General features: G+C 37.7%; 1 protein-coding gene across 3 annotated transcripts in view; it reads right to left on the reverse strand.

The window, feature by feature from the left end:
* LOC114650919 (ankyrin repeat and SOCS box protein 9-like) overlaps positions 1–12,904 on the reverse strand; it is a 336,765-nt gene that overhangs the window by 320,996 nt on the left and 2,865 nt on the right. For 2 of the 3 annotated variants that reach the window (XR_007934862.1, XM_028800855.2), the window contains exons 2-4: positions 9,155–9,234; positions 7,372–7,479; positions 1,714–1,864 (exon numbers count right to left, since the gene is read on the reverse strand). Coding sequence is in view for 2 of the 3 variants with exons in the window: in XM_028800855.2 (XP_028656688.1) it covers positions 1,714–1,864; positions 7,372–7,479; positions 9,155–9,234 (339 nt within the window). In the remaining variant the exon portion in view is untranslated. The remainder of the gene's footprint in view (positions 1–1,713; positions 1,865–7,371; positions 7,480–9,154; positions 9,235–12,904) is intronic. The other variant, XM_051927278.1, reaches the window with a different exon arrangement.

The following is a 12,904-nucleotide window of genomic DNA, read 5'->3' on the forward strand; positions in this document are numbered from 1 at the left end:
GTAAAATGACCAAGCTGCTGGTCTACTGAGCTTACTCTTGAGCTGGTAATGTACAGTTGGCCATGTGAGAAGCAACCACGTGGTAGGTGCGCGGACGGCGGCCATGCGGAAAAAGGAAGGGGGACTGGGGACGGCCTTTGTGCGTCTCTGCCATGAACTAAATCTTCTGTTAACAGAAGTAAGGAATGAAACCACCAAAAGGAGAGGTCAGTTCCGAAAGTTTCTTACGGCATAATGGTGAGAACCGCCAGAAAGAAGACGTTATTTTCGAAAGTTCGTTACGGGGCATGGTGCAAAATGAAACATACTTAATGTTTGTAAGTACAGTGTAAAAGATGAGCATGGGAAATTTGGGCTTCCTATGTATGTATATTGGAAGTCTCAGAAATAGCGAGGAGGGGTTTCCTCTATCTATATATGCAGTTTAGGGGGTACACCCGTTTCCCCAACTTGGATGTTGCAATAGGATATGAAACATGCCTAACTTTTGTAAGTACAGTGGAACCTTGGTTCACGAACGTCTCGGTACATGTACAAATCGGTTTACGACCAAAAAGTTCGCCAAACTTTTGCCTCAGTTCACGACCACACACTCGGTATACGAACAAGCCAGTTTCCCTTTTGGTTTGTACATGTTCAGTCTCTCCCTGTGCATTTCCTGTGCAGCGAGCAGGAGAGAGAGTGAGAGAGCGACACACACACACACACACACACACACACACACACACAGGCAGCGTGAGAGAGAGCTGGACGCATAAGGTAGGAAGGCAGTTAAAGAATGCACTGGGCTTGTTTTTGTTTTCAGTTCTGTTTACAGTGATCGGTTCGTAGCGTGCATTGTTGCAATGTTACTTTTCTTGGTGGTTTATTAAATTATGGATTTTTTCAAATGTTCATTTTTTTCCCTGTGCTTAAAACTCATTAAAAAAAAAAAAAAAGTGTTTTTAGCCAGTGGTTGGTAGCGCTATAGCGCAAACTATTGCAGTGTTAGTTTTCTCTGTTGTTCAAGGCTTTCTCAGTGTTATTCAATGTTTTTACATTTAGTTGACTATTACGCTGTGCATTCTATGGTTTAATTAACTATATTTGTGCTTAAAAACTTAAAAAAAATATATATTTACATACAGTTCGTATGGTCTGGAACAGATTAATTGTATTTACATACAATCCTATGGGGGAAATTGCTTCGGTTCACGACCAAATCGGTTTACGACCAGAGTTTTGGAATGAGTTATGGTCATGAACCGAGGTTCCACTGTACACTGCAAGGAATGAGCATTTGTAATTTCAGCTCCCCACCTTTATGGAAAGTGAGAGAATTAGTGATGAGTCAGTGAGGGCTTTGCCTTTTATATGTATAGATTATAGTTTCCATAATTTTGCAATGCTCAGAAGTAAGACTAATTGGTCTGTAATTATCAGGACCCATTTTGACTCCCTTTTTGAAGATTAGAGTCTCATTTGCCATATTCTACTTCTCAGGTACTTCTCCTTTCTTAGTGGCTGCTCAAATATGCCTACAAATGATTTATGGATGACATCTTTCAATTTAATGGGTAAATCTCATGAGGTCGGCCGGTTTTACTAGACATCATAGTATTGAGGTCTTCAAGCACATCGGACTCTACTGCTTTATTCTACATCTTAAACGTGTCTCTAAATGAATGGCTAGGCTGTGCAACACACAAGTAAAAGAGGAAACAGCCATTGTACCTTTCTGCGCCACTGCATGGAGAGGAGACGCTAACTCGCTTTCTGCCTGAGCAGTCGCACCATTTTCTAAAAGCACACTGATGCAAGTAGCGCTGCCGCTGACACAAGCGTTGTACAGAGGAGTGTTCCAGTCAATGGACGTTGTGTTCACCTGGAAATAGAAAAGCAGACATTTCATTGGAAACAGTGATTAAAAAGTAAAATGCAAAACACAAATGATGACTTTATTGTTTAGTTATTGATTATATTTCTTTCATATGCACAAGATTTCTGATGTTTTTGTTCCAGAGATATGTAGTTAAACTTGTTAAATTTCAAAATAAAATGTACCCGATTAGGTTAAAGGGTTTCACTATTTTTTCTTATACCATGGCCATTATTCTATTTCTGTTTTTCATTAGCACTAACATTTACAAGTAAATAGTTTATCCAATATACTTATTATAAAGAGTGCATGAAGAGGAAAAATCACTGCTGGATTTAAAGCAAAAACAGAATGATTAAAGAAGAGCATATTGTCATAAGAAAAATGTTCAGAGAATTATGCTTAATTTTCCTTTACTAATGCTTGAATGGCAGGTCTCGATACAAAACATAACATTTTCAAAACTGCTTAATCCAATTTCGGTTTGAAGGATGCCTGGCAGCACTGGGCATAAATGTAAGCCACTGTTAAAAATAAAAAACACACATGACATCTCTACTTGAGTTTGCCAGAAGACCCATGGGAGACGCTGAATTCAGCTGGAAGAAAGTTCTATGGTTGAATGAGACCAAAATGGAGCTTTTTGGCAATCCGACTAAATAGCATGTTTGAACACTGACACCATCCCCACCTTAACGCTTGGCAGTGGCAATATTATGCTGTGGGGATTCTTCTCTACCACAGAAATGCAGCAAAATACCAATAAATCCTGGAGGAAAACCTGAAGAAGTTTGCAAGAAACCTGTGCTTTGGGGGAAGATTTGTTTTCCAGCAAGACATAAAGCAAAAGCTGCAGAAGAATGGTTTATAAACAACAATGTTAATGTCCTGGAGTGGCTGAGTCTGAGATCTCAGTCCAACAGAATTTGTGGCTGACGTGGAGAAGGCTCTTCATTTACAATCTCCATGCGTCCTGACACAGCTTGAGAAGTTTTACAAAGAAGAATGGGAAAAAATCACAATGCGAAGCTGATAGGGAGAGAGACCTGTGCACAGGGACTCGAGACTGTCATATGCCACCAAAGGTGCATTTACTAAATACTGACTTGGTGGGGGTGAATACTTATACATTCAATTATTTGGTGGTTTATATTTGTAACTAATTTAGATCATTTGCAGGGATCTGTTTTAACTTTGACATTAAAGAGACACTTTCTCCTGAGCAATGTCAAAAAAGCCAAATTAAATCCTCTGTGATTCAATGTTTTAAATTAATAACGTGAAAACTTAGTAGCTCTCCTCTGCACAGCTTCAGGTGCTGCTATGTCTTGCTTGCGGCTTGCTAATCAGAATTGCACATAATGCTCTACATACGGTCTCAATAGTATGTTATAAAGTCTGAGCATAATATCCCTCGATTTCAATTCAACAGTTTTTATGATATGACCTAACATTTTACCCATTTAATAGCTTCTGAACATTGCTTGGATAATGAAAATTATGTGTCAGCATAAACCGCTAAATCCTTTTCAGAGGTCACTTCCTGTAGGACAGTGTCTCCATCGTGTATTAATAATTGAGATTCCTTTTGTAGCACTTCACACATTCTTTTTTTTTTACATTAAACAGCATTTTCTAAGTGTTTGCCCAGTTCCAAAGTCTTTCTAAAATGGTTTTACTGTCTCCTCAATGTTTGCTATTGCTCCAGCTATGGTGTCATCTGTGAATTGCACAATTTTACTAACTACAACAGAGTCAGTATTATTAATTTAAATCAGAAAAAGTAATGGACCAAGGACGGACCCTGGAGAGATACCACTGATGGCCTCACTCCAAGTGCAGCATTCTCCTCTTATGTGGACTCTTTATCTCCTGCTGGTTAACCAACTAGAGATCCAGTTTTGTAGATTACCTACCTTATCTATCTATCTATCTATCTATCTATCTATCTATCTATCTATCTATCTATCTATCTATCTATCTATCTATCTATCTATCTATCTATCTATCTATCTATCTATCTAATATAAATCAGAAAAATGGACCAAGCACAGATCCCTGAGAGACTCCACTGATGACCTCACTCCAAGTGAAGCATTCTCCTCGTATCTGATCTGATCTTATCTGGTCAATGTCAAAAAAGCCAAATTAAATCCACTGCGATTCAATATTTTACAATAATAAAATCTGAAAACTTCCAAGGCGGTGCATACTTTTTATTGGCACTCTATGAATGTCAGGTCATGGACAGTTTACACACTAAGAGAGGCCATCTTCCAGGCTAACAGCTGTGTGTAACTCTGTGTGCTCACAAGTTAAGTGATCATCAAATTGAGCAGAAAATCAGTACAGTGGTGGCAAGTCTGCAAATGTTTTAACACCATGGTGGTGAAGTGGATAAAGATTTCAATTTACCACTCAGATTACATTTCCATTGCAATCTGTGGTCACAAGATCTGGGTACTAACTGAAAGGATGAAATTGAGAGTGCAGTGTGGTGTGCTTGATAAGGAAATCAATTCTAAATCAGAGCTAGCTGAGGTCTCACCTATGATCTACAGTATGACCCTGAGCCAATTATTTAACCTATCTGCTTATAAAGTACCCTGGGATAGTCTTCATTGTAGACAGACACTGTGGGACAAAATGAGTATTGCACATTCTGCTAGGCTTTAGTGGCACTCCAGGCCTGTTACAAAAGCAGATTTAACTGGCATCCAGCTGTGCCTTCCTACACTTGCCTAACAAACTAAATGACTGAACTGCAGGTGGTAGCAGGATCTGCCAGGACTTCATCTGACAACTAAGGTGAAAATCAGAAGTTGAGGCCTCCCTTTAGACTTCTTGAGCCGAAGGATGCAAAATGGACTCAAGCAAGAACAAAGATCTGTAAATCAATGAATGACAACTTTGATGCACAGAGTAACTCTCCAGTGAGGAGACAATGATTTTGCCACTGGAAGAGACTTTAATCCAACCAGGAGAAGTTATATATTCCCTAAAACTCCATGCAGAAGATATGAGGGACATGCTCTTGTTTTCTTAGGTGGCTCTATCAAGGGTACTATGAGGGAACTCCCTCAAGAGCTCTGCTCTCATTCTCCAAAATGACTGAAAACTGAAACCTGCTCTTTGAAACTACAAATCTAAGAAACACTCTTTCTTGGGCAGTCAACCCCAACAAACTCTTATCTTTTTGAGCCTGAGAGATGAGATCCAGTTTGCCAAGCTAAACAGTGAGCCAGACTGAAGGCTGAGAAGCAGCCATCTCTTCAAAAATGGAACTTCAGCATCTAAGATCTTGTACCAGAAAGAGGAGTGCTTTTCGCTATGAAGTTGCAGACAACACAGAAAAAGGGCCTAACCGAGGAAAGCACTGCACACAACAGGCAAAGGATCATGCAGCAAAGAGAAAGAGTGTGCTCCAGTACAAGAAGAATCTTCCAGTTGATCACAAAGCAACAACTCCACACAACATCACACATCGCCTTTGAAGAATTGGTGTTGTAAAACTGTTTATCTGTGCCAAGATAAATTAGAACTATAAATAGGAATACTATAACCAGCCAGCCTCTGCTTTGTTATATTTTGTCTGTCTAGTCTGTCTGTGTCCTGTCTTATATGTTAATATATACAGTGAATATATATATATATATATATATATATATATATATATATATATATATATATATATGCAATTATCATATTTCTATAATCCTTGTGTTTATCAATAAATTGTATTATTCTATTTCTTAAAACAAGTTTGCTTCAGTTACCTTGATATTAAGTCTAAAGGCTAGAGGCAGAGAAAGGTAAAGTAAATAAAGTAGGAGCCTTACTGAATTAATTACCAGTATTGCCAAACGCCAAATTGATAATTAATTAACCAAGTTAAAAATTCATTTTCCATTCCTACATTTATTGTCAGCCCTCTGGGTGGGCATGATAAATCACACACGTTCTCATAGTGCCATATAAAACAGCCACAATCAGGCTCCTTAATAGGGTTGCTAGGATCACTTTGCATGATGGGCTGAGGAATTCAGTAATATCACCAGTCAGTTGTGGTTACCTTCTGGGTTACTTCATATATTGTCTGTTTTGTTATTCGTTTTCTCACTTTGACTTTTTATTATGCTTAGAAAATCATTCTTTGTATTTGGTGTATTTGATGTGTCGGCATTTCTACATTTGATGCATTGTTTTATTCATCATTTTTCTTAACTCAGGTGTACATCTTTGATGATTGCTTATGGAATTACTTGCTGCAGTACCTATGGCTCAGAGAATGTGTGGTTATCTTGCATCTATTTTCTTTTAGCTTTCATCTGTTTATTAATTTGGTTTAATACAAGGTCATGTGGTGCCGGCCATATCGGGAATAAGGCAGAGGTCAGCACCCCATGGACTTCAGTCCACTGCGAGGCACTCTTACTTACACATATTTTTACATGGTACAGTCTCATGTTGCCAGACTATTTGCCCATTTTGGATGGGTGCAAGGAAATTGCAGTTCCTGAGGAAAACTCGCATGGACACAGAAGAATTTGCAAACGCCATTCAGACAGTATCTGAGCCAGAATTTCAACTTAGCAACCTGCAGTTAAGAGGCAGCGTCACTAATCACCCACACCACAATTCATTCAGCAAGGATTTAGAAATGGATTTAGTTGGAAAGAACTGAATAACAGCACAATGGGGTAAACAATTTTAATAATGCAATTATCCGTTGATGTATTTAGACTGTAGTACTTTAATTCTTTTATTCAGCTTTGCTCACTTTTTAAATAAAAAACCACAATGGCTTTGGAATTAAATAACGGGACCACATTTGGAGTACTTTGTAAAGCGTGTCACATAAAAAGATTAGAAATTACGGCATTTCAGAACTTTCTGAAGTACATTCATTAGCTATTAACTGTAATTTCCCATTGCAGCAGAAATAATGTGTTTGTGAAGTACAAGGGAAAATTTGGCGGGATGGTCAGTTTTCAAAGAGGGAGTCAGATCTTCAACAGTGTGTGCCAGTTGCTGCTGGCCTAGTCTGGTGAACATGCCATGATTTTTTTTTTTTCATTTCTTTTTTCTAAGCATCTGTATCATGTTATATAATAATGTGTTGGCAGTCAATGAAGCTATCGGATTATCAAATGCTACTCTGTGCTTTAAATTAAATAAATCTTCTTAGTCCTCCCAAAGTGAGGCGGTCCAAAAAGTCTTCGGCCAAAATAACATTTCAAAAGACAAAGGACAGTGTGTTTTCAAATTAAATTTGTTCCCTAAAACTGAACCCTTTCTGCTCCAAATAGGAATTCTGCCTACATTTAACTTAATCTGGAAATGTTTAGAAATTTTAAATTGAAAGCCTCCCTTCTTATATTCATGTAAAACTCTCCATGACTACTTCTAAAATGAGCTGTCAAGAGTCACTCAGTGTGTATTTGTTAAGTAGCACTAATCGGTAGTAGCAAAGTGTTTTTAATTGTAATGAAATTGTCAAATATTTGACTTACCTTTGCACCGTTTTCAATTAATAGCTTTGCACAGGCTGCATGACCACTTTGGCAGGCAGCATGGAGAGGAGATATTTTGTCTAGCGTTAGCAGATTTACACTGCATCCCTGGAGGAAAAAGAAGAGGGATGTCTGAATATACAGAACATAAAAATAAAATAAGAACTAAACAGAACTCAAATTTAATTGAGGGAATACAACAAATATTGAGTGTTTAATACTACTACTGACACATTAGAGAAACAATACAGGACTGAAATGCTTATAGAGTACATTGATCCATTGTTTCATTGTGGAATCACAACATCATCCATCTTTGTGCATTCTGGAAACGTCTGGTGGTCAACCGCGACTTCTGGATTACAAAGACTGCCAGATGCAGCTCCCATTTCTACACTGTGAACAATAGAAGAATTTCTATGTTTGTGCACACAGGGAGTGCCTGTAAGCATTACAAGTGGAGTGCCTCCTGGTGATAGTAGACAACTTCTCTCTCTTATTCAGCACAGCACTGCCACTACACTCCAGATATCCACAGCAACTGCAAGCATGTCCAACTTATCTTTTTAAAGTGGGCATACAGCATACATCTCTCTCTTATAATAAAAAAATCTTGGGAAGAGAGACGAGACGTGACTTTTTCAGAGCGACACTTTCACATCCTGCGAGACGAGACTTTGTGCCAAGAGATTTAACCACGCCCGGGGCCGGAAATAAAAGACAAAGAGTAGATGACAAAGTAGAACGTCGTAAAGATTTCAAAAACATCGGCGTGATAAACATACAGAGCAGGTTAGAGATAATGAAAGTATGAAAATTCGAAAGTCTCAAAAAAATTATAGTAAAGATCACACTAGAGCAAACAAACGGAAATTATTACTCCGTGAAATAACTGAACAGCAAAAAGAGATCGAATAAATTGTTTGGATTTAAACTTTAAGTCGGACACTTGTAGATCGCCTACTTCGTGTTGCCATCAGGGAAAAGTAGTGTTTCTTCCCAATGAAGAGACGTATCCATGAGAATTAAAAGATTTGTTGTTTGGTGAAACTGAAATCCTGCGAGAGAAAATTTCAAGCCCCACGAGACAAGACTTTATGCAAAGAGATTTGGAAAAGTCCTGCCCGCATCTAAAACATTTACAACCACACACACGGTTCAATCATTTATCATTTGTGTCAATGCTATTGTCAGACAAAGTTCGTGTAGAAAGAAAGAAACGATATTCACTCACGGGCAGTTATACGTTGTGTTGTCACGATGTAATTCCAAATACGGAATCAAAATTCAATGTGATATTAATGAAAAGGTAAAAGCGAAAAGAGATCGAATAAATAGACATAAGTGATATCACAGAAGTATGTAGAAATTGTTTGGCTTTAAACTTTAAGTCGGAGACTTGTAGATCGTCTGATTCGTGTTGCCATCAGGGAAAAGTGCAGTAAGGAGACTGTGGAAAATTATGGGTTCGCTTCTCGGTTCCTCCCTGTGTGGATAGCGCTTTGAGTACTGAGAAAAGCGCTATATAAATGTAATGAATTATTATTATTATTATTAAAAGTAGTGTTTCTTCCCATTGAAGAGGCGTATCCACGAGATTTAAAAGATTTGTTGTTTGGTGAAAGTGAAATCCACATACGTGAGCGGTAGAGATGTGAAGTTGCTGGTGCGTAGCGCAGGCAGGAAGGTTGGTGAGCAAAGCGGGCAGGGGGCTAGTTTATCATGTATTGAAAATTAGTTTCTTGCTTTTATAATAATCATAAAAGAATGAGTAGCAACATACCTGGCCAATCAATTTGCGCAATGCAAGGAGCCGTCCATGGCTGGCAGCATCATGAACTGGTGACCAGTCAGAGGATTCATCTTTACATGAGGAAAAAAAATACAAAAAAATTAACTTTTACTTGAAAATCAATGACAAAATTAAAATACTGGTAATTTGATTTAAAAAATAATTAAAGTCATTTCTACTAAAATTGCTAGCGTTTTAAAAATTATAAACAAGTCTATTACTATGAAAATAAGGACAGTTTTATCTATCTATCTATCTATCTATCTATCTATCTATCTATCTATCTATCTATCTATCTATCTATCTATCTATCTATCTATCAGTTTGAGAAAATAATGGATAATAATATTTAGCAGAGGGAGTTTTAGCATTATATGGTAGTACATAAATATTTTAGATGTTCAGAAATCAAACTGCAGCCTCCTTTTGTGTTTTATTGTGGAAATTATTAAGAAGGAATGACCAATGGTAGTTAGCAAGAAAGGTAGCCTTTCATGTCCTGGACACTGAACAAGATGGGGTCAGCTCGGCTTCCTGGTGGTGTTGGAATGGCCTATTGTTTTTGCACGTTTTCTGTTTTTTTCTACTTTATCACACTATTTATTTTTCTATTTCAGGATTTAGCTGATAAAATATCCCAATGTGTACCGAAGGTCCCTATAAAATACAGCATAAATGTTTACTCTCGTGTCACGTTACTTGGTTCTGCTGACCTGTTTTTAGCCACCTTACCACAATTAATTAATAAACCAGATCTATGATTTGCGCCTGAGTAATAATTCTCATTAAGAGAAGAATTTGATGAGAAAGTCATAATAAATTTAACAAAATGGGCGGTCTTGACTACAAGCATATAACCTGTAGGTGCTGATAAATTTTATAAGGACGAAAGAGACGAACCTTGAAATAATGACTGTAGCAAATAAAAAATAAATGATTGAGGATTAATTAATTAAAAAGCAATACACAAGAATACACAAGGTCAAAAACAGTCGGAGGAAAATAATAATAATAAAAAACACATATTTCTGAGTAAGAAAGTTGAACTCTTTTTTTCCTTGTGACCCTAACATGAATTCATTTTTTGAATGTACTTTAAGACATTATTAATATTGTGTCCATTTTAATAAAACCATTCTAACTTTCTGAAGATGAACAGTTTGCTCCTAAATCTTGGAGAAGGCCATTTTCTTACTCTAAAATATGGTAATCAGTTGAAATTACTGCTGCTACTGCAGTTTAAAAGACTGAAAATTGCCTTGAATGTGTTCATCTACCGGTAATGCAAGCTGATTTGTTTTTAAAATGAAGTGATATATTTTAATGTTTTAATGCATTCCTGTTTATTATGATGCAGGAGTTGTTATGTGCTGCTTGCTTTTTGGACATGTCATAAGAACTTAGCTGTACTCTACACTGGGAACTATTCCTTTCACTACTCGTATATCCTGTGTATTACATGTAAACGTTTGTGTATATTGCATGACGTGTTTATGCTTCAGGACTGTTTTATTGTTATGATGCGTTTTTTAATATTATATTTGTAATTATGGTATAGGTGCTGGGCTCATAAGAGCAAGTGTGCTTAATAAGAATAAACTGAATTTGACGATTTTACAGTCCTTCTCACATAATTGGCTTCTTTACCAGAGTCAGTGAGTTGACAGACTGGTTAAACGGCGGTGACAAATCAGAAGGCATAACTCCTCATATCTCGTTACAGATGGGATATGACAGCAGCCACCCCTAACCTGTTTTCTTCCTGCCAATGAAAAACAAAAAGGTATGACTGCAATAGATTAAGGAATACAACAGCTTGAGGATTAAAAAATGATGTTGTGGTCTGAGCAACCACGATAAAAGAGCAACCTCTAAAGTCCAGTTTGGTGTTTTATCCTGGCATGGAGGACATGGTACCCCGGTCAGGTGCACCCTGTTATGAAGTGCAGCAGTGAAGCTGTCTGCGAATGTGCTTGATAAGCAGGTTAAGTCTTGATGCCTCAAGGACAGGAGTATCCAGAAATGGTTCAAGGAACACAACAGAGACTTCATCATAACGTCCTAAATAACAAGATCTTAGCTGGCAAAGACAGTTTCAACAATATGAATTTGAGTACCAGACAAACATACAAACATATATTCAGGTTTCTGTATTAATGTTAGATAGACATTTGCGCAAGTATTGAGAGAACTGAACGAAACGCTTTTATTATTGAGCTCACATCCACACAGAGAGTAAGATGACACAGAAACACGGAATTTAAATGTAGATCGGTATCAATCCAGGTGTAGGTGGCGCCCATAATGAACACATTCATGTAGGGACTTGGGTGGTCTTTTGGCCTTGGAACCCCTGAAGGTTTGTTTTCTCCATCATCCTGTCAACTGGAGTTTTCTTTTTTCTCTCCTCCTTGGCTCTCTGACCATACTGTAGCATCAGACTTAACTGTTACAACCATTAAATAAGTTTGGTTAACGGTAATATATAATACCTCTGTCATTTCTTTTGCTTGTTTGTTTATCTAGCTTCCATTAATTACAATTTTTACTTATTATTTATTTAATTCATTTTTTCTTTATAATTGTAAAGCACTTTGATCTACACATTTTGTCAGAAAATGTGTTATAAAAATAAATGTTGTTTTCTATCACATGTCCATCACATTCTTTGACACCTGCTGACTGGGTGTCACTGTCTGATTGGATCCCATTCAGGACTGATTCCTTCTTTACGCCAGATGGTGTCCAGATAGATTCTGGAATAAGCTGGCTCGGAACACGGACAGATGGACGGATGGATGTAGTGGCAGTGCTGCACCGATGGGAGGGACTGGGTGGGTGAGACAGAAATCAGTTGACGTCACTCCATTTGCAGTGCTTACAGGCAGTTCCTGTGTAAACACACATTTCAGTTCTTTCTATCGCTTACAGCAGTGGTTCTTAACCTTTATCACTCCAAGGCCCACCGATGGATCACATGAAAACGTGAGTGCTCCCCTGCATGATATTTCTCCTCCTGTACTTTTGCGGTTGTCTTGACAAAGGTGCTTGTTAAAAAACACTGCTGGCATGGTTTAAACTTCTGGTCACATCAGCCTGTATTTTTGTTTTTCCATAGCCTTAGTGTCTAATGCTACCATTGGAAGAGCATGAGGACCACACCAAGCTCAGATGCACAGTCTCACCAAGGGAAAACCGGACTTTCATCGTTACGGTTACCGTAACAATGAGGTATGGCACCATGTTCTGCATTTCAATACATTTTTATTTATCACGAATCTGGAGAGTAGCAACGTGTTACATGTTGGTCAGACATGCCAGTTAAACTCTGACTGTGCTCTTTCCCTTGACAGCACTAATACTACTGCCACTTGATGACGCAAAGAGAAGTATTTTAAAACAATGCTATTATTCATCTCACAATTACAAGAAGCCCACTGTATGAATCTGTCGTTACAGCTGATGGTTTTCAAACTATAAACGGTGCTTTGTTTCCACACTTTTAAGATGTCCAAAGTCTGATGAACACTGGGGTCTTGAGTTAAATTAGTGACCACCTTGTTAATATTTAAGTTGTTTTGACACACAATAGAAAATTCATTTAATTCTACTGAGAGAGCTTAGCTATTAGCTAAACAAACGGGCTTAATGGACTGAATGGTTTCCTCTTGTTTGTCAGATTTCTTATGTTCTAATTTGTGTTAGCTGGATTTGAATATATGACCATGATATGTATGCCTA

Source organism: Erpetoichthys calabaricus, chromosome 4 (assembly GCF_900747795.2).
Source record: "Erpetoichthys calabaricus chromosome 4, fErpCal1.3, whole genome shotgun sequence".
In the NCBI taxonomy this organism is placed as follows: domain Eukaryota; kingdom Metazoa; phylum Chordata; class Cladistia; order Polypteriformes; family Polypteridae; genus Erpetoichthys; species Erpetoichthys calabaricus.